The 27,874-nt window shown below is 48.3% G+C and overlaps 2 protein-coding genes across 4 annotated transcripts in view; both read left to right on the top strand.

Moving 5' to 3' along the window:
• The window catches only part of PTPN9 (protein tyrosine phosphatase non-receptor type 9), an 81,901-nt gene extending 76,070 nt beyond the window's left edge, over nucleotides 1-5,831 (top strand). The window contains exons 10-13 of the mRNA XM_032865102.1: nucleotides 2,260-2,338; nucleotides 3,377-3,527; nucleotides 3,948-4,155; nucleotides 4,961-5,831. Of these exons, the coding sequence (XP_032720993.1) occupies nucleotides 2,260-2,338; nucleotides 3,377-3,527; nucleotides 3,948-4,155; nucleotides 4,961-5,175 (653 nt within the window). The 3' untranslated portion in view covers nucleotides 5,176-5,831. The remainder of the gene's footprint in view (nucleotides 1-2,259; nucleotides 2,339-3,376; nucleotides 3,528-3,947; nucleotides 4,156-4,960) is intronic.
• Nucleotides 5,832-14,805: 8,974 nt separating this feature from the next.
• Nucleotides 14,806-27,874, top strand: part of SIN3A (SIN3 transcription regulator family member A) — a 73,003-nt gene continuing 59,934 nt past the window's right edge. For 2 of the 3 annotated variants that reach the window (XM_032865101.1, XM_032865098.1), the window contains exon 1: nucleotides 14,806-14,895. In XM_032865101.1, coding sequence (XP_032720992.1) covers nucleotides 14,842-14,895 — 54 coding nt within the window. In that variant the 5' untranslated portion in view covers nucleotides 14,806-14,841. Of the gene's footprint in view, nucleotides 14,896-19,000; nucleotides 19,255-27,874 lie in introns of those variants that run through there. The other variant, XM_032865100.1, reaches the window with a different exon arrangement.

Here is a 27,874-nt window from a genome sequence, read left to right as displayed (position 1 = left end):
AAAATCAACCCTTGATACTGCCCTTCTTCCCTGAAAGCAGAAGAGGAAGAAGGACTGGGAAAGTACAGGGAATTATCCCAAGTTGTTACTTCCTTGATTTAAAGGGAGTTGGTGGCCCACAAGTATGTTCAAAGTTTCCCCTGAGTGCCCAACCCTGTGAAGGTTCTAACTCTAAAAGGAGAACTCGACAATGTGGCTATTAGCCTCAGCACCATGTTTGATGAGATGAGATTTTTCTTACAAACTAAAGTGATTCATATAAGACCACATACATTAAATGGTTAAGCTGGGGTTTGTTTTTTTTTTAAGATTTTATTTATTTGACAAAGGGAGATCACAAGTTGGCAGAGAGGCAGGCAGAGAGGTGGGGGGGGGATGGGGGGTGGGAAGCAGGCTCCCTGCTGTGCAGAGAGCTGGATGCGGGGCTTGATCCTAGGACCCTGAGATCATGACCTGAGCCGAAGGCAGAGGCTCAACCCACTGAGCCATCCAGGCTCCCCTGGTTAAGCTGTTTTGATCCAGCTGTGTCATCAAGAGCTGTCTATGTTGTGATGAAGCAAGTTTTTATTTTTTAGTTTATTTTTATTTATTTATTACTTTTTTTTTTGGAGAGAGAGAGAGAGAGACAGAACAGGGAAGGGACAGAAGAGGAAGAGAGAGACTCTTTTTTTTTTTTTTAGATTTTATTTATTGGACAGACAGAGATCACAAGTCAGCAGAGAGGCATGCAGAGAGATGGGGGGAGGCAGGCTCCCCACTGAGCAGAGAGCCTGATGTGAGGCTTGATCCCAGGACCCTAGGGTCATGACCTGAGTCGAAGGCAGAGGCTTTAACCCACTGAGCCACCCAGGCGCTCCAGGAAGAGACTCTTAAGCAGTCTCTACACTGAGTATTAGAAAGGGGGCTTGATCTCACAATCTTGAGATCATGACCAGAGCCAAAATCGAGAGTCAATGCTTAACCATCTGAGCCACCCAGGCACCCCTGTGATGAAGCAAATTTTTAGAAAGATTCAGCTGGCATGGGTATCCAGAATAGACTGGAAGAGGAGTTCTATTCAGAAAAATAAACCAAAACAGTACTGCAGTAACTCAGACAAAAGATGATGTGGTCCTTGTGGCTTTGAAGTTGGGTCGGGAGGGCATGATAAAAGCCAAAAAGAATCCAAAGGCAAAAAAGTCTCTAGAACTTAGTGACTGCTTCTGGAAGATAAAGGAAATGGGAAGTCAGAGTTGACTCCAACTTTTTAAGACTGAGTGATTTAAGAATGCCAATACTTTTTTAAAGAGAGATGGGAAAGTAGAGAGAGAAGGCTAATTTTGAGGAAAGAGATTGATTCGCAAGCATGTTGGGCCTAAGGAGACCCATGACGGGACATGGAAGGGGATCAGTTCAGTAGGCTACTGATGATGATAAGGCTTTAGGGAGATGGAAACAGCTAGAGGCATGTACACGGTTGACACTGTCTGTGTGTACGTGCCGGTTCAAGCCCTGATGGTAAGACTCTTGGGAAGGTACATAACAGTATTTCTCAAACTGTAACTTACCTACAGCTTCACTTGGGATCTTGTTAAAATGCAGATTGCACATTTCTTTCTTTCTTTCTTTCTTTCTTTCTTTCTTTCTTTCTTTCTTTCTTTCTTTCTTTCTTTCTTTCTTTTTCTTTTTAAGGATTTTCTTTCTTTATTTGACAGAGATCACAAGTAGGCAGAGAGGCAGGCAGAGAGAGAGAGGAGGAAGCAGGCTCCCCACTGAGCAGAGAGCCCGATGTGGGGCTCGATCTCAGGACCCCGGGATTATGACCCGAGCGGAAGGCAGAGGCTTTAACCCACTGAGCCACCCAGGCCCCCGCAGATTGCACGTTTCTAATACTCTCTCATACAATGCTGGTGCTGGTGGTTCACGGACCACCCTGAGTAGCAGGGATGCCCTGAGAAGAGCAGGGAGCCAGCATCTGTGCTTTGGAGTTATTAGTTGAGGGAAAAAACCAGCAATTCCTGGGGCACCTGAGTGGCTCAGTGGGTTAAGCCTCTGCCTTTTAGGTCATGATCTCAGGGTCCTGGGATCAAGCCCCACATCCGGTTCTCCGCTCAGCAGGGAGCCTGCTTCCCCCTCTCTCTCTGCCTGCCTCTCTGCCTACTTGTGATCTCTGTCTGTCAGATAAAGAATAAATATCTTTAAAAATAAAACCCCAGAAATTCCTGAGAAGGAAAGAAGGGCTTCCAGGGTAATGTTCCTTGTCTTATCCTTCCATTCCAGGCCCTTTGGAGAATACCTATCGTGATTTCTGGCTCATGGTATGGGAGCAAAAAGTCCTGGTGATTGTCATGACCACCCGGTGAGTTCTTCCCCTTTCCTCCCTCTGCATTCTGCCTCCACCCTGTTCCCAAACATCGGGAATTCAAGAGGGGAGTTTAGCTCATAGAACAATGAGGATTAGGAAAGCCATGGCAAAGATCTTGAGATGTTTTAGCTTTGTCTTAGTTGACCCAGAATTAACAAAGCCAGGGTATGGTGGGAATTGATAGATCTAACTTGTCACAGCTTTGATCTAACTTTTCAAAATTTTAATCCTTGGCTCTGGTGACCCTGTGCCAGTTATAGGCTATTCTGAGGTCCTGGCCTTATCCACTAAAGGAAGTGTCAGCAAACGTGGGGCAATTCACTTTTAACCTGCTCCCTACTTCCAAAGGGCAGCAGTCTTCCAGGCTTCTAAATTACCAGTTCCCCTTTATTCTCTCCTTCCCTACTACTTTTGGCAGTTTTTCTGCTCATTCGTATTTCCACCTGTAAAAGAATTGTAAAAAGAGAGATGAAACATAGTTGGTCAGGCAGGAAGCTCTTGATGAAAGGAATCCTTTTGAAATTTTGGTCTACATATCTGCCAAAACTTGAGGAATTACAAATTCATTAGTATCATCATTATCATTATGATAATTAGAACCTATTTCAGATGAGGAGAAAAATGTTAATGAAAATGTTTGCTCAGTTCCCTTTCTCATGGCACAGTCACAACCACCTTTGCTTCGGAGAGGTGGTAGTACAAGAAGTACCACCTGGGAGCATTCGAGCCACTACAGGGCAGTGAGGGGGCGCCTGGGTGGCTCAGTGGGTTAAAGCCTCTGCTTTCAAGGCTCAGGTCATGAAATGGTATAACAGGCACCCAATAAATGTCTGCTAAATGTGTATATGCAAGAACGTTAGCTGTTGCTACCTCTGTTTAGAATGAAGGTTTCCCACGTTTTCTGCCAAGAAGCATAGGTGTAAGTTAGAAGCTACACAAGAGATGACATTGCTCTTCGGGGTACAGCAGATCATAGCTTTCTGCTGCGGAGAGGAAGGATGGAAGGCTTACCTTGCTCTGTGTTGTCTTCAGGTTTGAGGAGGGCGGCAGGAGAAAGTGTGGCCAGTACTGGCCATTAGAAAGAGACTCTCGGATCAAATTTGGCTTCCTCACGGTGACCAATCTAGGCGTGGAGAACATGAACCATTACAAGAAAACAACACTAGAAATTCACAACATAGAGGTAAATCCCAGTTTCTATTTTCTCACGGTTTTTAAGCTGGGGGAGAACTTTTATGGTAAAGGAAATTTCCAGAGGGAATAGGCAGAAATCTAGGCAGCTTGTAAGTTAATTTCATTTTCCTGGGAACGGGATATGGATATTCAGCTCAGAGCCAATATACCCATTGTTGTCTCAGCGCAACAGTGGCATTACTTAGGAACAAAACTTACAAGAAATCTGGGTCCTACCTAGGGAATTCTGTCCTATTCAGACAGTTAACCTTTCCTTTAGGCTTGTGGGAAAGCAATTGTGGAGAAAGTTGAGGGTAGTAGGCAGGAACCTCGGTGAGGATACCAGGGAATTGGGAAACTAGAAAAGCCAAATGTAGTCAGGGGTAAGCTGAAATGACCTCATTAACTTTTGCTTCTTTTCTCATCCAAGGAGCGGCAGAAACGCCAGGTGACCCACTTTCAGTTCCTGAGCTGGCCAGATTATGGTGTCCCTTCCTCGGCAGCTTCTCTCATAGACTTCTTGAGAGTAGTCCGGAAGCAGCAGAGGCTGGCTGTCAGCAGCATGGCAGCGCGCTCCAAAGGGCAGTGCCCTGAACCACCCATTGTCGTCCACTGCAGCGCAGGCATAGGCAGGACAGGTAATATACCTGATGACATGGCAGCTTACAGAGCATCCAGGGGTAGTAAAGATGGGAGAGAAATAACAAAGCTCTTAGTCGCTAATTTGTGAGAATTTGATCTATCAGTAGTGAACTGCCATGAAAAATTCCTCTTTAATGTCCTTTTGGTATCCCTGGCACCAGCTGTGCTAGCCACAATATATACTTCAGAGGCCAGGGCTTGACGCTTTACACATCCCATCAGCATGATTATCTTCTGGCCCCATCACTGTCACCTGGATGTTCCAGAGAGCTCAGCTGGGCTATTGCTTCCTTCTCATCCCCCTCCCTAAAGAGATCCCCACCCCAAGCTGTGCTGTCATTCCAGAGCTAGTTAGCAGCTTTTACCTTAAGGGATGTGCATTGCAGGGATTGCTAGTCTTTGTAGCTCAGAGGTCACTTTGGGAGAAAGAAAGAATAGGTTTCTGTTAGGTCTTTGTGGAAGAGTTGTGGAGTCTCTGAAAAATTAGGGCCCTGGTATAGGAATGCTGTCATTCTGTCTTGTCTAAGATTGAAGCAGGTAGTTCTTCTCTGTCACCTTCCCACCTTCTCTTCCTGTTACCTGCTGTACTGTCTTGAGTCAAGAGGCTTCTCATTCCTCTGGACCCCCAACACTCCAAAGTGACCTCCTCCTTGAATCCTTTCAGTCCTAAGGCCACCTGGCTACGTACCATGAGGCACTTTGCCCTTGAATTCATTCCTCCAGCCTGTCTGGGTCGTTTAGTAGAGGGAAGGATAGACAGGAGAGACAGACCAGTTATGACCACTTCTTTCCTTCCTTCAGGTACCTTCTGCTCACTGGACATCTGCCTGGCACAGCTGGAGGAGCTTGGCACCCTTAACGTGTTCCAGACGGTGTCCCGCATGAGGACCCAGAGGGCCTTCAGCATCCAGACCCCTGAGCAGTACTATTTTTGCTACAAGGCAATCCTGGAGTTTGCAGAGAGGGAGGGCATGGTGCCCTCCAGTCACAACCTCCTGGCCATGGAGGGTCAGTAACTGTCCCACGATCCTCCTACGTGCTGGCCAGCCTTCCTTAAACTACCCTGGACACCGCTGAGCCTATAGGTTGCCATCAGTTATGCTGAAGCAATGGACCAACCTCTTCCTCGTGTCTCCTGGCGCACTCGTGCACGCAAGGCAGCCTTTCCCTTTGGCTAGATAGTTGTGGTGAAATTGCCACTAGAAGGGTCCAGCAGCAATGTGTTCTTAATTCCCAGCACCTGCTATCGAACTGTGCCTTATTAAAACCAAATTGTGGCTATTGGTTTTTGCCAGGGGCCCCGAGGTAAGTGGGGAAGGAAACTCCCTCCCCCCTTTCCCAATGCCGTTCCCCTTCTCAAGGTCTCTTTCCCATTCCTTCCCTTTGCTAGGATTTGATGGGGAGGTTTGGTGAGCATCCACCTTCCTTCCCAGAGAGCTTGACCAAGTTACATACTCTAGAGAACGTCCCGAGTGCCAAGCACGTTTATACCTAGGGCGTGTATTCCAGTCTTTTCTGTCATTCTGTGTGTATGTGTGTGTGTATGCGCGTGTGCGCACGCACTTATGTGTATGGGTCCATATGTATGTGTGTATATAATATATATTGTATGTGATAATATGGTCGTATTCTATAAATACATATACACAGAGATACTCCTTTGTAGACTTTCCTGGGGCTCCGTGTTGCAGTTCAGGACTCTTTGCTTCTTGGACCCTACTGTTTATCCTGGACGAGCTGGGGCTGGGGATCATGTCTCTTGTCAGACGCCAGAGTGGAGAAGAGGACACACACATATATTCACCCCTCATGCTCCTGCCACAGGCCCTCATTCTTACATAATGACTTATCTCTTTCTGGGATATTGGAGCTGAGAATTCTGATTTGTGGTGACACTGGTTTAACTCAGCATGAATTGCCCTTATCTAATGATTTTATTCTGTTTACTTTGCCAATTTGAGGAATAGACCTCCACTGTGACTCCAGACCCCTCTTCACTCTTTCTGTCCCTTGGAGCTTGGGGTCTGGGAGTAAAGATGAGCAGTCAGAGCCAAGAGCAATTGGTACGAAGTCTTAGAAGAAAGGAGAGGGAGCCCAGGTGTGAGAGAGAAAGAAAACAACTATGAGCATCCCTCCTTAGGAGAATGAACTGGGGCCCCTATTTATTCTGCTAGAAAGTTCCTTTTCTTATGTAACTTGGCCCTGTCCACTTAAACGCCCATCTCCTCCTGCCTAGCAGCCTACCCTGGAGCTTGGGCTCGGTGTGCTCTGTCAATATAATGCTTAACCCCTGGCTGGCTAGGGCAGTTGCCTGCAATCACTGTTTGCCCCCTATTCCCCCATCCTGTCCCTGTCTGCTCCCAGCCTGCCCAGCCTGATGTGCCAGGGATGGATTCAAGAGTCCCCAGCACTCCACATTCCCAAGAAAATCCCAGGAACCCCTAAACCTTCTATCCCAGATGAGGTTGGCAGCTGATCAGACCTCAATAATTTTATATTGTAATAATAAGCTCTTTGAATGTATATATTCTTATTTTTACAATCTTTTCATTTTGTATTTAACATCAATGGACTGAGTCAGATTCAGAAAATAATTGTAAATGTTCATATCAATATCTTAGAGCGATACAGTTTTGTATTTACATATAAATATACCAACATGGTCAAACCCTTTTAGCTTCATCAGTTTAGTAGCATTCTGGGCCGGGAAGGTGAGAAGGGGGTCCAAGAGCTGATCTGGGAGGGTTGGGGAGGCAGGGAGGGACCTAGGTATCTGAGACTTTCAGTTCTAAGAGCCATTTGCTTTATCCATAGAACACAGCCCTAGCTCTGGGCAGACAAAGGAAACCACCAGTTGAGGGCTTGCTGGGTGCCAGTCTGTGTGCTTGGTGCTTTTCCCCCCATTACCTCATTCAAACCTGAAAATAATTGAGCGAGATTAGTATGTTCACTCCCTTCTATTTCTATATAGATGTGGAAGGTAAGGTTTGGAAGATTAAAATGATTTGCTGTAGAACTGGAGCTCAGGTTGGTTTGCTGTTGGCCTCTTCACTGTGTTGCTCTTTTTCAAAGATCAAGATAGTGTTTTGTCCTTGGAAACCAGAGGGAATTTTTTTTAGCTCTCCTTTCAGAGTATGAGCTGTTCCTAAATTCCAGGTAGTTGATCCTGAGCCCATGCTGCATATAGGGTGACAGAGTTGGTGACTGATACTCCCAGGTAGGACCTCCTGGTGTAGGATCCTGAGGTCTGCAGAGTACCAAAGGGATCATTCTTGCAGGAAACACCATACATAGGGGTACACTGGTCTTTGTGGGAAGATCTTGAGTCATTCATTTGCATCTCTCTCTCAGAATGGAACCAGAAGCTTTGTCCATGTAGTACCATGCCCCATGCCATGTAGCTACTCCCTGTTGACCAGTGACCGCCTGCCCAGTTGGGGCAGTTCTGGCCTGGAGAGTGTGCAAATATTGGGGTGTTTTTAAATAAAAGTGATAGCTAACGTCTACTGGGTCCTTAATTCTGTTCCACACACTGTTCAAAGTGCTTTCTAGTTACTATTCACCACCCTCAGAACAATTTTTTGAGGTAGGTATTGATAAACAAACAAAACTGAGGCACAGGAAAATTTAATTAACCAATCAAGAACCCCGATCATCTGATTTGAAACCACCTGTTGTTAACTCTTATACTAGATTCCCTCTAAGGATCCATCTCCTGATCTCCCAACAGATTTTTCGAGCTTTTTACTTTAATCAAGAGGTGAGGTGTAGAACAAAAGATTAAGCCAACCCTTTCCCGGGATGAGTGTGTTCTGTTGGGAGCAAGCAAGCATAAGAGGTGAACAGGGAAATCTGAGAAATAGAGGGGTTTGGGAAAATGTGGAGGAAACGAGATTAATGATAAGAGATCTGGAGGAGTTGGCCTTGAACTGTCTTTTGTTTGAAGAGGCTGTAACCAAAGTGTTCTGCAAATTCTGAAGTTATACATGAGTTGCACATCTGAGGATTGGTGAGGTTATAACTTGTAAGAGCTCCATAAAAGCGCAGATTCCTGGGTCCTGCCTGGTAGGTGGTTGAGTGACAGGATGAGCCAGGCCAGAAACACTGTCTTAGTCTGTGTTCCTGACTCTAAGGAAGGTTAGCAAACTGATGTTTCCTAAATCTGAGAGCAAGGGATCAATAGCTTTCCCCTACTGCCATAGTTTACTTGTAGCTTTTACCATTGTGAAGAGTGACTTCTCAAAATGTGAGCCTACCTGAGCTAGGTGTTTGAAGAGGGAAAGAAAGGGGAAGACAAAGAGCCTAGATCTGTTCAGGAAGTCAAGGCTCTCACACAGGAGGTTGGTGAACAAAGCAAGAGAATCCACTATCAAATGCTGGACTATACAGCTGAGAACATAAGATAAAGAAAAAGTGTTTGGGCAGGGGGGCCGGGAAGAGCACTGTGGGACAACTCAGGCTTCTTCCCATTTGAGTGCTATTTTTTCCACTTACTGTCTTTAGCATTGGTCCCTTCATCGTGCCTGTCCCTGTCAGCTAGGATGGGACTCCTGCAGTAGTGTGCCCTGACACCCACATGCAGGTAAATGACAGATTGGGACCAGTTCTTGGGAGACTGGACTATTTAGCATTGTAGCTTGAGGGAGATGAGACTATTAAAAGCAGACATGCACACAGAAACTCACAGATCAGAGACCTGGGGGGAAGTGGGCCAGGAAGAAAGCCTTCCTAGAGTGACTGAGCTCTTAAGTAGTTTTGAGGTCTCACCACTTAACCCAAGCCAACTCCTAGCTTCCTTTTTGTAAAAGAAGCGGCTACATTAGATGATACTACCACAGGCCTTCCAGCTCTTTAAGGGGCTAGTTCTTTGATGGACAGTGTGAGTTCCTGTAGAGGAACCATCTGGCCCTTCTCTGGTTGGGTCAGCTCTGACTCCCAATCCCTAGTTTTAAGCTTGTTTTCAAAGTCTCTTCTTTCAAGCTGCTGCCCCTTCCCTGTATTGTCTTAGGTCCCATCCCACTTGGCCCACAACTTAGAAAGCAGGTAGTCCCCAGGCCAAGGCCTGGGCCTTGAAGGTTTCTGTGCTACTCCATGTGGAGCTGACAGGGTGAGTCAGAGTCAAGGAATGAACCAACCAAGATCCCAGAGTTCCCTGCTGAGGTTCTTACATTTGCCTTAGTCCTTGGTCACTACTCACAGACCACCCTTTCTCTTAACAAGGGCAGGAACTAAAGCTCCCACTAGGGTGGGAAACAGATTTTCTCTGGGGGGTATCTGCCCTATAATTACCATCAAAACAGTTGTGAATATCAAGTGTTGTGGATTGTTACTCTTAACTGACCACAGAGGAGATTGGGTCTTCACTACAAAAGGAAGGACAGCACTCTCAGAAGCCTGTTGAAGTGTTTATTCTCCCTCCACCACTTACCATCACTTTTATAAAAATCTATTTATAAGCTAAATCTGGCATGCTGCAGCCTTTTTTTTTTTTTTTCATTGAGTATAGCAGACACATGATGTTACATTAGTTGCAGGTGTACAACAGTGATTCAACTTCTCTTTAAGTTACACTGGCATACTGCAGTCTTAAGCACCCATATTTTTTCCAGCCAAGGCCAAGGTGGACATAGCTAGCTACACCAGAATCCTAGCTAGAAGTGTTGAATGGAGATTGGGAACAATGATGCTTTTTCACTTGTTCAGAGTAATATGTCTGTCATGGTTGTTAGGACTCAGATGGAGATGAAAAAAAGTAGAAAAGAAAGACAGATGTAGATAGAAGGTAGTCAAAAAAGGCACAGTGCCCCTTACAACTCCAGGCTCACTTCCTTCCACCCCTCCCCCCACCTCAGAAACTGGCTATTTCTCTAAGCTAATGTAGTTGTCTAAAGCCTCAAAACTGGCCAGATGCTCAACTGAGCTTAGGTCAGTCATTTCATCCCTTCGGGTCTCCTTTGCTTCGCTGAACTTGAATGAATACCTTATTCTATGGTAGCAGCCAGTGGACGTATGGAGTCTGACATTCAGGACAGATACTAGGCTGGAGATGTCAACTGGAGACTTAGTTTAGATAAAAGCTGGAGGTCTTGGAAGTGGGTGAGAACAGAAGGAGGAGGGCAAGAAGAGAGGAGAGACATTTGGAGTTACCAATGTTAAGGAGAAGATAAAAAGCCTGTGAACTATTCTGATTAATAGACAAGTAACAGAGGACATGGCCAGGTTGTATTCTCCCAGCCTGGTCAGTGGAAGGGAGCAGTTAGGATGAATGAACAGGATTTGGAAATGTAGGTTCACTCGTGGTCTCGCGGGGCAGGGGCTGAAAGGGAGGTGGTATGAATGGGAGGTGAAAGAGTGGAGACTGCAGTGCTTGGGCTGTCTCCAACCACAGCAAGGCCCACGGTTATCTCTTCCATATTAGGACTCTGAGTAAGGTTGCAAGCAGACAAAGGAACCTGCTGCTTTACAAAAAAAAAGAAAAAAAAGTCACCAAACAACTGACATACCAAAAAAAAAAAAAAAATTTTTTTTTTCTTTGAAAATGTAAAGCCAGGTAAACTGGGGAACATAATGTTCTACTTATTTTTTATTAATGCTCAGTGAAGGGAAGACATTTCATGGCTGTAAGTAGCAATCTTGAAACCCACTAAAAAATTCCAAGCCTCCAAACCACCCAGAAATTAGAAACATGGAGTAGTACAAGCTAAGGCAGTTGCTTGCCAGAGAAATGGTTTCTTCACACAGTAGAATCCCACTGCGGGGTCTTTTAGGCCAGTCCTGGGCTCTTCTCTCAGACTGCAAAACGAGGGAATTTGGGTGTAAAAGGCCAGGATGAGAGGGGATGGTGAGGAGATGAAGGAGAAAAAGGCCTGTGAATCCCTGCCTAAATGCTAGGCATACTTTTTTTTTTTTTTTTTTTTAAGTAATCTCTATGCCTGATATAAGGCTTGAACTCACAATCCCAGGATCAAGCGCCCCATGCTCCACAGACTGAGCTAGCCAAGCACCGCAGGCACACTTTATTTTTCATCTCACAACAGCCCACTGAAGTAGGTATTCTTATTCTTAGTTTATAGGTAAAGGAAATTGAGAAGATAAATAACTTGCAAAAGACATCCAGCTAGCAGGTGACTAAACTGGGATTCTGACCAATAGTTGGAGCTTTTCCCCTTGATCCTATAGGGAGGTCTCGATGGGGAGTGGAGAGCAAGCCTCAAATGCCCCTCACCTGGGTATTCCCACACTGGCAATGGTCCTCTACAGCTGGCAGGGGTTCTGTCAGCAGGGTACTGGCACTGACACCTTTTTGGCAGAGTCACTGAAGTGCGGGCCCTAAATGTCTCCATCACCACCTACCATAAGCACCCTAAAGAACTAAATGAGTCCTTTCTGTGAATGAGGGTGTGCACATACGCACATGCGCGATGCCTGTGAGACAGGGTGTCCTAGGTGTGGCAGTTCTGAGTGGTGGTGTGAGGTAAGGACGCATGTATGTATGTGGTTGGGAGAAATATCTTGCCTCTTGGAATATAATTTTTTTGGAAAGGACCAGAAATCATTTGGAACTATCTGGGGGACAAATTGCCCTTGGAATTAGGGTGGTAAGGTAAGGTGGTAGGAGGGAGGCTGTTTTTCTCCAAAAGTTCCAAGTGGATCATGGGCCCTAGGTGTATAGAGACAGCACATGGGGGAGTGGACAAAGCTCAGGCTTTGGGTCCAGACAGGCTTGACTTGGGCAAGTCACACTACTGCTCAGTTTACTCAACTATAATTAGGATAATAACCCCTAACTCACACAGAAGTGGCCTCCTAGGACGCAGAACCTGGCTTCCCAATGTGACTTCTCGAAGGCAGGCCCTCATCAGTATCCATTCACTGTTTTGTCCTGACAGAGTAGGGGAGCGGGAGGGTGGATGTGACCAATGCAGCTGGAGGGTCAGTGTTACCAAAACAAATGCTTACTTTCCCAAAGAGTCTGGGACTCCTTCTCCTATGTAGTCATCAGAGTACTGAGTCAGAAACAATAATCCCTGGACCCTTTCCAAGGGGCCTCCTGTGCCTGATTACTATGGGCACTGGGTGCTCAGAGGTGAATTAGGTAGAGCAGCTATCCTCAAGGAGCTCCATCTAGGGAGTGCTGTTCAGGCAGGGACTGCCACAGGTGGGTGCACTTCAAGGGGTAGAGAGTGTCAGCGAAATCTGGTTCTCTGAGTGGAGCAACTATTCTGGTTGCAAATGTTCCATTACTTCCTCCACAGTATACCACTTGCTGTTTAGGCTTACAGTCAAATGCTTGGGCCTTTGGCCTCCACAGAAGCTCAGATATAATACACCTTTACTAGGTGTATTAAAGCACATTTAATCGTCACATCTGATCTTCATAATAGGGCAAGGATTGCTGTTACACTCTTGTACCGGACAGGAGGCTGATCCATGGATAATAAAAAGAGACTAAGTAAGAACATGGGATTCAACTTCCAGACTAATGTTCTTTCTGGTCTACTACTATGCCTCATCTCATATTCACACAGTATCTGTTATGCCTTCATCTAGGGCAGAACCTCTTGGGAAAAAATGTAGAAATCTGAGATGGGCCTCCAGACATCAGGGGATTTCTATTCTGATTTAGAAAAACTTGGTTCTCACCCTAGGGAGCCCCCTGGTCTGAGAATGAACCTTTACCTCCGTGGCCCTGCTAGGTACTGGGCCTCCCACTAACTACACAGTCCACATCTCCTGGTCTTCCCCGCTCCACACCCTCTCCTTCATTGATTCCATCAACCAAGCTACCTCCCAAATTCTAGTCCCCATTTCACATGAGATCCATTGTCCTTCCCAAAACAGTATTTCTTCCAACCTGTCCTCTCTCCTTAATGGCAAGCTTCCCTCCCCATTAGATAATCCCCTCCCCTATAGATGCTGAGTGAGGGAAGGGTCCTTAGAGCCTGCCTTTCTACTCCAATTTCCACCCTCCTTTTACAGGAGGGAAACAGGCCCAGGGGAAGAAGTACTTGCCTAAAAATATATCACCAGTCACTGGCCAGGCTATGTCTAGAACCCAGATTACCCAACCACTAGCCTCGAACTCTACTACCTCTTCACATACCAGGCCACAGACTCCTTTCCCTCCATCATCAAAACTGAATTAGTCACCCAGGCCCCTCTCAAATACATCTCTCCTTTTTAATTCTTTTTGCTTCCTACTGCCACTACTCTGGTCAAGTGCTCATTACATATCATCCGAATTGTTGGGACAGCCTAACTAGCATCAGGCCCCACTCTGCCCACAGGACTCTAAAGCCTTTCACATTCTGCCCATCCCACATTGACCACATGAACTTCCTTTCCTGGATGCCTCAATCCACAGGTCTTTCTTGTTTACTCCATGTGCTCTGGCCCCAGGCTCAGCACAGAGATGTAGGGTAGCCTCTTTCAACTTCTGGTTGGAAGTTAGGACAAACACAGCAAATGATTCATGGGAGGATCTGAGAGTTTTTGACTTGAGAGATACTGAAGGTAGGCAAGGCCTTCTGGATTGGGTGGCTGGGAGAGAGAAAATAAAATTTCCCTTGGTTCCACCATGTATTACGCCTTCCACCAGAAGATGTATGTCTGTAGTCTACAAACCCAGTATTACAATAGCCTTTGTGCCTCACCTTGCTGCTTATAGGCACTCCTCACTCAACCACTCTCAGAACCAATCCAGCTCCTGGGATGTTGAGCATCTTAAACCACAGCTCTGAGCCTGTAGTCCTGCGACAATGCTGCTAGCACATTATGTTGTGCAAGTCTAAGAATTTTAACCAGGTATTAAAGTTTTCTGCTGTTTGATTCCATCTCTCCAACCCTGATTTTCATTACTACAGCCACATTTGAAGGTCCTTACCAATATTTTCCACTTACCCCTTTGTGCCCTTTGCTAAAAATGACTTGACCCCTTCATTTCTGCCTGATGAAAGCATAAAGACCCTCCTTGAGTGCCAGCCATCTCCTCCACGAAGACTTTCCCAGTTTTCCTCAGCTAGGAAGAATCTCCCTGCTCTGAGCTTCTATGTTTATTTATATAGACATTTCTGCCTTACCTTACTTAGCTCTTGCTGTAACATCAACTCGGGTAGGTCTGGAGCCCTTGCAGGGTACAGACAGAGCATCTCATCCAGTCTCTGTATTCGCACTCAGAAGCAGGTGCAGTATGAATGTGTTTGCCTCACCCAGGGTAGGTGCTCAGATCAGCGCCGGTTGCCTGAACGCGGGACTTAACCGCTCACACCACTCGTTTAGGTAGCAGCCTAACAGAAGGGCCGGACCGGACTAGGTTACAAAGCCTGGGGAGTCGGGCCATTCCAGCCAGTCGCTAGGATGTCCCCACCAACCTCCCCTACCAGCTCCAAATGGGGTGTGAGTGCGAAGGAAGTGGGGCCGGGTAGCCCCGCTGGCTCCTCCTCCGAGTCCGCCCTGCGGATCTCTGAGTCTCAGGTCTCCTTCCAGTCCACGGGTCTCAAGAAACTCGAGGGGGCGGGACCGGAGAGATGGGGGCCTCTGCCACGGATGCGCTTCCCACTCGCGGCGAGTTTAATTTATTTATTTAATGTATTTTGGAGGGAGGGAGCGTTCAATGAAGGGGAAGAGGCGGAGCGAGGGGAGGAGGCGGGCCCAGGCTGACTGACGCTAGGGCCGGGGAGCCAATGGCCCGTGGGAGGCGTTCCTCCCCATTCAGGACTCCTCGCCTGGCTCGGAAGGTATGTTAAACAGCTGCTTTTAATTTGGTCTCCCCAATCTCGGGCGTTTGGGGGGGCTAGCTCGCCGGCCAGTGGCTCTGGCCGGTCCGCCACGGTGCGGGCGCCGTCGGCCCCAGGACGGAGCTAGGGGAGGCTCGGAGTCCGGCGGCCGAGGGAGGCGCGGGGCAGGCCAGGAAGGAGAGCTCTTGGCGCCGCCCGCTCGCCAGTGTGTGTATTTCCAAGCCGGGCCGGATTCATGGGGAGGGGGTTGGCCGGCCCGGGTCGCCAGTGCGCCGGCCGCGCTGCCTAGTTTATTTCACCGAGCAGTCGGTTTCGGTAGGTTTCGGAGGCGGACTGGGTAAGGGGCGGGCAGGGGGAGATTCCCTCCCCCCCTCGCTCCTGGAATGCCTTTAAAAAATTACTGTAAAGAAGAAAATAGGGGATATTCCGTACGCCGACTGGAACCGAGCCCGGGCTGCGGCGCGCGGGCTCGGCAGGGGGCGGCGGCCTGAGCCCGGCGGGCCAGGCCCACTGAGCCCGCGGCGGCCGGAGTTGGTTGAGAGCTGGAGTTCGCCAGCGAGCCGGAGCCCGCAGCTTTCCCCGCTAACCATGCTGGGCGAGGGCGGCAGCCGCCCGGAGGGTTTTGTTTCGGTCCGCAAACTTGGCGGAGGGGGCGGTGGGCGCGATCCGAGAGGCGCGGGCGCCGTGGGCCGCGGTTGTTATGGACTCTGGGGGCGGGGGCAATGCCGGACTTGCGGGAGGGGCGACCGGCGGCGGGGGAGGGCACCGGAAAGAGACCCCCGCGCCTGGGCACCAGCTCCGCGGAGCGCCGGTCTGTGTTCTCCGAACTCCCGGGCTGTGGCAGTAGAGCCGGCATTCGGCGCCGGAACCCGCCAGGCCGCGAGCCCGCGCGGAACTCGGCCCGGGGGTGCGGAAAACCTCCAGGAACTCGGTGGCGGCTTCGACCCGCGGCCCCAGCTGATCCCCTTGCAAACATGGAGCTGCCTCCTTCCCCGCCCACCCCAGGGCGGCCGCGGCGGCGGCGGCTCCCTTTCCCTCCCCCGGCGGTGCGGCTCGCCCGCTGAAGGTGCGGGGGCGGGGGCGCGGGCGTGTGAGCGCGCCCACGAGGGGGTGGCCTGAAAGGGGCAGTGAAGGTCGGAAACTGGGAAAACAGTCTCCACGCTCGGAATCGGGAAAAGGAAATGCATCAGCGGGCGGGGAGGGGCGCGGGGGGCGCGCCTGTCAGCCGGGATGGCGGCCGCGGGCTGGAAGGCGGGGCGCCGGCGCTAACCGCCGGGGTCGGGTGGGGCGACGCGGGGAGAGGAGGCGCCGGCGCCCCGGCCCACGGAGCGCCGAGCTGCCCCTGCCTCCACTCCTCGGCCTAGCCTGTTTACTATCTACTCCAGCGGCCGCTTGTGCAACCCGCCGGGAGGGGAGCTGAGGGGCGGGGCCTTTCCCTCTCTCTTCCACCCACCTCGGGCTCCTCCAGAGGGCCCGCCTTCTCTTGTCTTCCACTGGCTGGGCGAGACTCCCTTTTTTCCTTCTCGGTTCTCGACTGGATGACATTCTCCCGAGCTCCGCCTATCGGAGGCCGGGCTGGAGTTTAAGTTGCTAGGATTTTTTTCCGTGAAGGGCGGAGGGAGGATTCCTGCGGCTTACGTGAGGCGCAAGGTCCCGCCCCCACTCCTGGTTGGTGAGATGGATAGTCTCCGCCCCTCCGCCCGAGAGAGCTGGGAGGGGGAAGTCCACCCCCTGTACTCCGCCCCCTCCTCTAGCCTGTGTGCGCGCTCCGCACATGTGTGAGTCCCGCCTTGCTCCTTCGAACTGTCCTCCCGCCCGGAAGTCCCGGGTTTGGAGTCCTCGGCGGGGGGGGGGGGGGGGGGGTAGGGGGGCGAAGAGAGCTGAAAGGCACACAATGATTCCTCTAAGGCTCGAGATCTGGTAGCTTTGCGATGAAGTTAGGGGTTAACGGCTTGAGTGGATTTCGGGGGCCTCGGCTCCAGGGGTTCTGCACGGTTGGGGAGGAGGGGTGGATCTGGCCTTCCGGGCCAATTACTAAAGTTCTGACCCTGTGGCCTGGCCGTTCCCGCGCCTCTTGACTTCCTCGAGATCGCCCTGAATTTCACTTGAGAACGCCGCGGACGCTGGCAGCTTGTCCGTAGGTGGCTTTATCTAAAACTCTGAGCACCCTAAGCTTGGCCTGGGTGCTTTAAGCAAGGTCCGGGGTGGTTCACTCCCTACTGGCAGAGGAGTCGGGGGCGGCCCAATCCTGCTTGGATTCGAAGTGGTTCTTGACGTCTAGGTGGAACGTCGTGTGGCACCCAGTCCAGGGAGCAGGGGACGGCCCAGAGTGAAAGATACCCTCCATAAGTTCTGTATAAGTGTCGCTTCTTCCTAACCTCAGAGAGGTTTGACTCGAGGGTCGCTTTCGTTGGTGTGACTTATTTTTAGAGCTCCGTCTTTGGGCAGGGCTTGTCTTTCATCTGTTAGCTACTCATGGAGTTCACAGTTCAGTGCCTTGTCCTTGCGGCTGGAAGCCATCCTTGGAGTCAGGCCCACCTGTTGCCAGCGCTGGTTTCGTTGCGGTCTCCGCTGGATTGCAGAGGGAGGACAAGATAGGACCTGGGAGCGGGTTCCCTGGGGCCTGCCACTTGGGGACTGACAGGGCTCTCGGGGGAGTAGCCTTTTTGCCAGAGAGCGGGAAAATTCTAGTCCCGCCCCCTCCTTTCCTGGCGCTCCTTGAGCGCCCCCCAAAGCAGGGCCAGCGTCCGTTCTCCGCCTCATTTGGTGAATAAATAAAAGCAACCTAGGCATTGCAAGCACTTTGTCTCTGTGCGGTTGAAGTACTATAACCTACACAGAGAGGGCTTAGGGACTGCCATTAACACTTGTTGGCCAAAGGAGTAGGTGAACAGCCATTCTTATCTTTTGTCATCAACTGTGGAATTTTTATTCTTTGTATGAAGCGTGGGGTGAAGGTTCATTTATACTGTGGCCTGTTTGGTCTTCTGATTCAGTTCGAGTCGGAGTATGCCTCCAGATCTACCCGGGAGATCGCAAACGCCTTACACCTCATGCTCCGCCTTCCGGAGGCTTGCCAGGGCGGTGGCTGTTAGGGCCCTGCCTTCTTTTTGGTTATCTCCGCCCTCTTAGGACTGCATACTCAAGTTTAGGGATTGTTGGTGTTAGAAGTGTGCAGCCACCCCTAGCAGCGCGCTGGCAACCACTGGGGCTATTTTTCGGCTTTGGTCTCCAGCTCTTAATTCTGTACGTACTGATAGGAGCTGTACGGATCCGGTTGCTCCGGATATTTGTGTTTATAAGGAGGCAGAGTGCGGAAATGTAAATTGTAGAGAGAACTGGATAGAATGAGGTTCTTTTTCTTTTTCTTTCTTTTTTTTTTTTTTTTTTTCCTTGTAAGGGATCCTCCACGGTGTAGTGCTGGTGCCTCTCGCTTTCAAATCCCAGGGCTTCGGATCTCAGCGTGCTGAGCTCCGCGCCCCCTCCTGTTTCGGGCCCTGGAACTCTCTGCACTTCAGTCTCTAGTGTAAACATTCCACAAAAGGACTGCTAAGGTTCAGCCTCCTCGCGCGGGGCGGAGTCAGGTCCTTTCTAGACGGGCGTCCTGGCCAATGGAGGCTGCTACCGGCGCCGAGATCTCCAATCGGGTGGTTGGAGGCGGAGCCTGTCTCACTTACGGACATTTTACCCCACATCGGTTACTTACCTTCCAATGCGATGACCGGCGAGGGCGGGAGCCGACTTGTTGGGCCTGTGGCTGGACCGCACGGGGCGGGATATATGGAATCCTCCAATGAGATGTGAAGAGCTCCCCTGCTTCCTCCAATAGTATTGAGGCGTGGGGGTGGGATTCTGCAATTCGTCTCCAATAGGCGGGGTTGAGTTAGGGAAGCTCCCCGCCAATAGGGGCGTGGAGAAGGTGAGCGGCTCCCCCTCCCCTCCCAGCCGAGGGGGAAGGGGCGGGCAGCCGGCAGGCAGGGCACAGCGATTGGTTAAACCTTTGACGGGCGGATAATGCGGCCTGTGGTGGAGCGAAGTTGAGTCTTCCCTCTGCGGGGCGGGCCGGGGGAGTGGGCGGGATTTCCCGGGTAACAGAGAAGCGGCCGCGGCGGTAGAGGCGGCGGAGACGGTTTCTCCATCTTTCCCCCCCTCCCCTTCCCCCCTCGGAGTTTCCCTCCCTCCCTCCCTCCCTCCTTCCCAGTCTGGGCACCGGGGCCTGTGACCGTTTCGTTAGCGGAGAGGAGGCTGCCAGTCCGCTTCGGCGGGCCTGTGCCTGCGCCGTTCTCGGGGCCTCCCTGCTGAGCCCAAGGCTCACGCCGAAAGGGACACGCAGAGAGGAGCGGCCGGAGCAGCTTTGCGGTGAGAGCACGCCGGGCCAGGGTCGGGGCGGGGAGCCTGGTGGCGGGTAACGCTGGACTCGAGGGTGTGTATTTTTAGGGGGGGGGCTGACCTCCTCGGCTTCCCGTAGAGCAGGCGGGCGGGAGGTGTGTGGATGTGTGAGGGGGGTGGGGGGGCGGAGCGGGGTAGCTCTTCGTGCGGGAGGGGGAGGAGAGCGTAGTCCCGGTGCGCGCGGAGGGGGCGGGCTCTCGCGCCGCCGTTCAGGGGCGGGGCCGGCGCGCGCGTGCGATTGTGGAGAAAGGGGCGGGGCGGCCCTGGCTAAGTGCTGTTTGCGGTCGACCACCCCTCCTGTCTTCCCGAGGTGGGCGGGGTCTCGGCTGGGCAGCCGCGCACTGGCATGCTGGGGTTGGGGGACGGGCAAGGGGTCTCCCGCGTGTGGCTTCGGGGCGCGGCTGGGAGGGGGCGTGAAGTCGGCTTTCCTCCGCCTTCTCGGGATCCGGTTGGCCGGAGGGGCCGTACGGAGCGGCGATGCCACTCCCCCAGGCCGTCCTCCCCTTCCCCCCGGTTTCCGCCTCCTTGGCAAGTGAGGCGGGGTTCGGGAAAGCCCGCTGTCCGGTCTGGCTTGGAGTCGCGGCGCCCAGATCTGCCCCGCCCTACGTCTCCGTGGGGTGGGAGGGGCTCCCGCCGACTCTGAGCTGCGGAGGTGTCAGGACTTACTCCTGTGGCTGGGCCATGCCTTTTGCCTGGGGCAGGAGAGCTGGGTGCCAGAGCTGTTGTCTCTGCTTAGCTCCACGCAGCGTCGATGGCACCGCTCAGCCTTGGAGATTGGGAGCATGGTCACTGCCACTCCCCCCTCCCCGAATTGTAATTATTGGGGCGAGGTGCTCAAGGTCCTTTCGTTGGAGTCTTGCGGTGGAGTGGCTGCTCGTGCTGTGACCATGCTTCCGCAGCGGTGATTGTGGGGGGGGGAGGGGCGGAGAGTCATCAGAGACTAGAAATGTGGCCGGGGACAACCTTTCTGGGAGTTCCCTTGATGTTCAGTTACTGTGGCTGTTCGGGGCGGGGTTTCCTTTGAGCCAATAGGGTAGTGGGTAGTTGGACTTGGCCACTGTTAGGTGCCTTGGGACTTCAAATCCAGTTAGCCAGAAAAAGTCTTTAACTAGGCTGAGATATAGGAAAGGAAGAATTGGATTTACATTTTTCTATTTAAAACGATGTGTTCATAAAAGATGGTGATTTAAAAAAAATACTGAATAAAATATTCTGATTTCTTCGGCTGTTACATTTTTGAATGCTTTCATTGTACATACAGGTGATTCTGCTATGTGAGCTTAATTTCACAAAGAAATAAGTTGCAGTTTAGGTAACTATAGGTATTCTTGAAAAACCTCCTCTTCTGGTTTTGTATAATTCTGTTAGAACATCAAGACTATTTCTGTTTATATTCTGTAAAACAGCGTTCTTGCCGTTTTGTTAACAGAGGGTGAAGTCGAGGACTAATGCAGTTTTGTGTACGTGACTTTCGTAGCATTGCCCTCCGACCTGTTTTGGGGAGTTGCCTTAGGATGTTTCATGTTTAATGAACTGTTTAATTAAAAAAAAAATTTTTTTTTTTTAAAGTAAGCTCTACACCCAACATGGGGATCGAGCTCAGGAGACAAGAGTCACATGGTCTTCTGGCTGAGCCAGCCAGGTGCCCCATAATGAATGATTTTAAATGAGTTTTTTGCTTTGAATTGATACATTCTTTTTTCTTAAGAGAAATTGTGTGTTTTTTATATTTTTTCATGAGAAAATAAATGCGGAGGAATATATTTATAGATTAAAATCTGAGCAAGCCCTCTGGCTGATACCTGAACTGAAGTTAAATTCTGGATTTCTGCTTTGTTCATTTGGGACTGAGAGCTTGATGTCCTGGCCCATATTCATGAGAAGAGAGTAAGTCCCATCTCAGTTAAGGAAGTAGCAATGGCAAAGGTAGCTTTTTCATTTGAGCAGTTGTGACTGTGGTAGAATTGGTGTGGAGAGAGAAAGCCTGGGTGTTTTTTCTGATGTTATAGATTGCCAAAGATAGTGATGATAGTACAGTCTACCACTGAGGAAGATTTGGTCAACACATAGTTGTTCCCACCATTTGCAGTGCTGTCTGCTGGGAAACACAGAAGACCTAAATCATGCCCTTAATATGTTGTCTCTTGGGGCACCAGGGTCAGAAGTCCCAGATATGCTTTAAGGATTATAAGAACCTGGTTATACTATAGGAGAGTTTTTATAAATGCTTCTTATCTCTCCAAATATCAGTATGATACATATTATAGTTTTGTCAGAGTTAAGACCCTAGATGATAGATTGGCATTTTGTAATTAAGACGGTTTTACCCGTGGAGTAAGATTGTTTTTCTTATTTGTTAAGGAAAGAGGTATGTAGTAATTTGATAAGATTATTGGCAAAGCTTAGTCTGTTTACATCTGAAATACAGACAAGATAACTGGAGATCTTTTCAAGGCAGTTGTTAATGGCTGCGAATTTTAGTCAATTTTAGTCGAATTAAAAGATTATGTCCCTTTCATTCAGTAATCTAGTTAAGTGCTTTATTTATTTATTTTTTAAAAGATTTTATTTACTTATTTGACAGCAAGAGAGGGAACACAAGCAGGGGAAGTGGGAGAGGGAGAAGCAGGGTTCTGGCTGAGCAGGGAGCCCTATGCGTGGTTCAGCCAGGACCCTGGGATAATGAGCTGAGTAAAACTGAGCCACCTGGGCCCCCCTAGTGAAGTGCTTTAAAAGGCTTTCTGGGGCTGCCTGCGTAGCTCAGTTGGGGGTCGGTTTTTGGCTCAGGTCATGATCCTAGGGTCATGGGATCGAGTCTGGCATCGGGCTCCTTCCTGGGCAGGGAGCCTGCCTTTCCCTCTGCCTGCTGCTTGCCCTCTAGCTCTTGCTCGCTCACTCTGACAAATAAATAAAAAGTCTTTAAAAAAATTAAAAGGCTTTCTCCCTCTTCTGAGTAATACTACTAGGAGTTGTTAAGCTTTACTTTCTGTAGATTCTCCTAAAAATGATAGTTAACATGCTTTTTATTTTTTTTAATTAAAAAGAAATTTTTTTAAAGATTTATTTATTTATTTGACAGAGATCACAAGTAGGCAGAGAGGCAGGCAGAGGGAGAGGGAGAAGCAGGCTTCCTGCTGAGCAGAGAGCCCGATGTGGGGCTTGATCCCAGGACCCTGAGATCATGACCTGAGCCAAAGGCAGAGGCTTAACCCACTGAGCCTCCCAGGTGCCCCACTTTTTATTTTTTAAAAAAGAGATTTATTTGAGAGAATGTGCATGCGCAAAGTGGGTGGGGGAGTGCAGTGGGGGCAGGCGTAGAGGGAGAGAGAGAATCCTCAAGCAGACTCCCCCCTGAGCACAGAACCCAATGCTGGGGCTCCATCCCAGGACCCTGAGATCATGACCTGAGCTGCAGTCAAGAGCCAGCCGGTTAACCAACTGAGCCACCCAGGCGTCCTATTAACATGCTTTTTAAAACTGTACCCTCTGTCTGCTTGAAAAATGACTTTCATTTTTTTCTAAAGATTTATTTTTATTTTTTTTTTAAGATTTTATTTATTTATTTGACAGAGAGAGATAACAAGTAGGCAGAGAGGCAGGCAGAGAGAGAGAGGGAAGCAGGCTCTCCGCTGAGCAGAGAGCATGATGCAGGGCTCGATCCCAGGACCCTGAGATCATGACCTCAGCCGAAGGCAGAGGCTTAACCCACTGAGCCACCCAGGTATCCCTAAAGACTTATTTTTTTAAAAATTAAAAAAATAAAGATTTATTTATCCTAGAAAGAGAGAGCATGCGCACACAAGCTGAGGGGGCAGAGGGGGAGGGAGAAAGAATCTCAAGCAGACTGTGCACCAGCTCAGGTTGAGATTAGGACCTGAGCTGAAACCAAGAGTGGGAGGCTTTTTTTTTTTTTTTTTAAAGATTTATTTATTTATTTGACAGAGAGAGACAGCGAGAGGGAACACAAACGGGGAGTAGGAAAGAGAGAAGCAGGCTTCCCTCTGAGCAGGGAGCCCGATGTGGGGCTCCATCTAGGATCCCGGGATCTTGACTTGAGCTGAAGGCAGACAGACAGTCAACGACTGAGCCACCCAGGCGCCCCAAGAGTGGGAGTCTTAACTGACTATGCCACCCACACACCCCAGTAAGAACTTCCATTTATTGAGCCATTATGTCACGGGCACTGAGTTAGGCACTGTACATTTATTAATCCATTTAATCTTCATGATAACCCTGTCTAGTGGGTACTATGAAGTCCATGTTTTAAAGATGAAGAAAGTGATACAGAGAGGTTAGAACTGTGGTAAGTGGCCATGATAGGTGTGAACCCTGGCGTTCTGGTTCCAGAGTCCCTGCTCCTAATTCTATACTTCATTTGTGTCTGGTCTAAGGATAGTAATCAGTGAAGGAGCAGTGTGCTTTTAAAAACAATTGAGGTAAAACATATGTAAACATATGAGGTAAAACATATGTAACAAAATTTACCGATTCAGCTATTTTTAAGTGTACAATTCAGTGGCATTAAGTACACCCACTTTGTTGTGCAACCATTACAACTATCCATCCAGAACTTTTTCATCTTTCCAAACTGAAACTCTGTACCCACCAAACAACAGCTCCTTTATCTATCTATTTATCTATCTATCTATGTTTAAGCATTTTATAATTTTAGCTCATGAGTGTGTGCATGAGGTGGGGGCACAGAGGGAGAGGAAGGGAAAGAGAAAGGCAGATTCCCCACTGAGTGCAGAGCCCTCTGTAGGGCTCGATCTCAGGACCCTGAGATCATGACCTGAACTGAAATCAAGAGTTGGTCGCTTAATTGACTGAACCACCCAGGCACCCCAAACTCAACACCCCAACAGGCCCTTTAAATTTCTCCCCAGCCCCTAGCAGCAACCATTCTACTTTATGTTTGTGTGAGTTTGACTACTCTAGGTTCTTGATATTTAAGTGGAGTCCTACAGTAATTGTCCTTTTGTGTCTGGCTTACTTCACTTAGAATAATGTCCTCAAGGGTTTATCCATGTTGTAGCACATGTCAGAATTACCTTCCTTTTTAACGGTGAATAATATTCCATTATATGTATATATCACCTTTTGGTGATTCACATATCGGTGGGCATTTGGCTTGTTTCCACCTCTTGGCTATTGTGAATAATGCTGCGAAGAACATGGATATATAAATACCTCTTCAAGTATGTGCTTTAATTCTTTTGGGTATATACTCAGAAGTAGAATTGCTGGATCAAATGATAATTCTGTGTTTAATTTTTTGAGGACCCAGCGTTGTGCTTTTGAAAGCAGCTCTGAGGGAAAAGATTGGAACTCTGATTCTAAAGGGGAACTGGGTCAACACCCATTTCTTGACCACCTTCTTAAATAGCCCTGGGCTGACACAGGAAGAGTCTTTGTCCCAGAAAAGTTTACATTCTTAGAAGGAAAGGCAGATATTCACATGATGATTTTATTACACATCAGTGGAGATTGAGTGCCATAAGAGCCAACTATAGAGAGCTGCAAGGAATTGAGAGGAGGGAGGCCCTACTTTTGGGGTGGAGCAGGAGACGACACTGAATTAGCTGCAGGAGGATGAAGCTCGAAATCATAGATCCAGTTGAAGCAGGTTGTTGAATGGATGAACTTAGACATCTCAGAGTACCCCTATAGAGTGTTTTGGGGTGTTAGAAAGAGTGGCATTATTCATACATGAATTGTAGTCTCTTCTAGAGTTTGTGAATCCTGTTTTCTTCAGTTTATAGACCTGATTGCTTCTACTGCTTTGGAAGGTGTTTAAGAATAAGAATCATAGTGAAGAAATTATGGACTTGGCACCTATGTTACTGCTACCATGTGAAGCTCAAGATATGTTAATATGGCCAGCTATTGTTTCCTAATACTTCCTTTCCTTCACGTGCCTTCCTAGTTCTACTTCAGTAAGTGAGTAGTAGAAGTAATATCTTGGGATTTTTATCTTTTTCTGGTTACAGCTCAAGTAATACTTCTGGATACTTTTTTGTTAAGGTTAAGGTTATTCAGCAGCGTATCCAGCAGGATAGTGTATTCTCCATTATTGCTTTATCTTATTTACAAACATTTCAAAGAATTTTGGGTTTGTGCTATTTTTTTTTTTTTTTTAAGGTAGGTTCCCTCTGACGTGGGGTGTGAACTCATGACCTGGATGGAGATCAAGACCTGAGCTGTGATCAAAGTTGAATGTTTAACTGACTGAGCCACCCAGGTGCCTCCTGCCACTTTTTTTGTTTTAAGATTTTATTTATTTGAGAGAGAAAAAGCAGGGGTGGGCGAGGGAGGAGCAGAGGGAGAGGGACAAGGAGACTCTGCTCAGCACAGAGCCCAATGTGGGGCTTGATCCCATGATCATGACCTGAGCCAAAATCCAGAGTCTGATGTGTAACCAACTGAGCCACCCAGGCACCCCTAAGTGTAAATTCTAATTGTATTTAGACAGTTATCTGTCTTAATTGTCTTTTAACAACATATTAAAAATACCAGAAAACCTTGGCTTCCTTTAATTATGTAATTTTATTTTGGGGTCTCTCTTCAGAAGACATGCCTAGTGAGATTTGTTGTCAAATATAATCAAACTTGTAGAGGTTTTTGCCCCTATACTTGTGGGGCAACTGGTTTTCCTCAGCAAGAGCTGTACCACTAACTTAGCCCATCTAGGCTGGAACTTAATTTTTGTGATAGCCTCTGTGCCTAGAATAATATTGGCACATAATAGGTGATAAAAAGTATACGAACTGAACTCAAATTGCATTTTAAAGTTTGTTAACTACTTTGGTTGCAAATGGCTTCAAAGTTAAGCATTTATTAGTAGCAGTTTCGAAGGCATACGTCTCTTTTTTTGCCCTTCCCTTCTTTTTTTTTGTTTTTGTACTACTCATCACCTTTCTGTCTCGTGTGTCTGCATGTTATTTGTACTTAGAGCATCATGGCTGTGGGCACTTCCTTAGTCCTGCTGATATGATATCCTTGCGGACTGGTGGGCTAATGAAAGATACATATATGTCTATAATCCCTATCTGCAGTTCTGATGCTTAAGAATTTTTGTTTGGTAAGTTTGGTTCCACAACTGATTAAGGGCCACCAGCCCAGTCTAGGCTGTCTCACGTGGTGCAGAGATGTGAATGTGCTTGATTAAGGAAAGTTACCTTGTATACTCTCACCTGTCTAAAATCCAAACAATGCTGATAACTCCCAGCTTTCTTTAATTGCAGACCTCTCCCCTGTACTATAGATGAGCATAACCCGTGGCCCACTTCATATTTCTTCTTGGATATTTAATAGGCATTTTGACCTCTTTTTTTCTGTCTTACTTGTATTTAATCTTCAGCAAATCCTTTTTGCTCTATATTCAAAATACTACTCAGAATTTGACCACTAAATACCACCACCACCACCACCACCCTACTCCCAACCATAGCAGCGAATGTAAGTACATCTCTAGCTTGAATTGTTTCAGTTACCTTAACTGTTCCCTCTGCTTTGTTATTCAGCTCCTCTTGGGCTGTTCTTAGCACAACAGTCCAAGTGAGTCTTTTAAAACCTAACTCAGACCATGTCACTTTTCTGCTTGAAACCCACCAGTGGCTTCCCAGATCAGTCTGGTGATGAAGCTTGAATCCTCATTATGACTTCTGAGAACAAACACAGTATGCTCCTTACCCACTGTCCCCAACCCCATTACCTCTCTGACTACATTTTCTGTCTGTCTGTTTTTTCCTTCATTCTGTTCCAGTTATACAGCCTTTTTGCTGTTCTTGGAAAATATTAAGCACATATATGCATCAGGGTCTTTGCATTTCCTTTTCCTTCTGCCTGTAATTCTTCCTCACTGATTTCCGCATGGTTAGCTCTCCACTTCTTTTACCCAAAAGTTACCGTATCAGTTAGGTATTTTTAGTCACTCTTATGTAAAATTTCAAAAACCCTTCTCTTTTTCTTCTTAGTGCTTGTCACTGTCTAGTGTTCTGAACACCTTGTGTACTGTCTTTTTCTCCCTCTTCATGTAAACTTCATGAAGGAGGAGACTTTTTCGTTTACTGCTATTTCCCTAGCTCCAAGAAGAATGCCTGGGACGTACTATGTGCTCAATAAATATTAGAGGTTGCATGTATGAATGAGTGATTTGAATTTTGCCATAGGCAAGACTGTATGCTATGCACAGGGGAGAATACAAAGCTGGTTAAAGGTATATGTGCCCAGGCCTGTGTAGGGGCAAATAGCTAATAGAGTAAATACAGGATGAGGATAAGTGACACATCTACCTGTCCTGTTAACTGTCTCAAGTCCTATTCTTTTTCAAGAGAGAACAAGAGAGTGTGAGGGGAGGGGCATAGGGAGAGGGCAAGAGAGAGAATTCTAAGCAGGCTCCACACTCAGCACGGGGCCCAAAGTGGGGGCTTGATCTCACGATCCTGTGATCATGACCTGAGCCAAAATTAGGAATTGGATGCTTAACTGACTGAGCCACCCAAGTACTCCTCCGGTCATAATTACAATGCTTTCTTCATAGCTATAGCTAGCTTATCTTCTGTTATTTATGTTCAGTCTGTTTTATATC

The sequence above is a fragment of the Lontra canadensis genome, unplaced genomic scaffold (assembly GCF_010015895.1).
Source record: "Lontra canadensis isolate GAN:19392208 unplaced genomic scaffold, GSC_riverotter_1.0 scaffold28, whole genome shotgun sequence".
Taxonomy (NCBI): domain Eukaryota; kingdom Metazoa; phylum Chordata; class Mammalia; order Carnivora; family Mustelidae; genus Lontra; species Lontra canadensis.
Note: the sequence above shows the minus strand (reverse complement) of the source record. Positions and strands in the feature narration are given on the sequence as shown.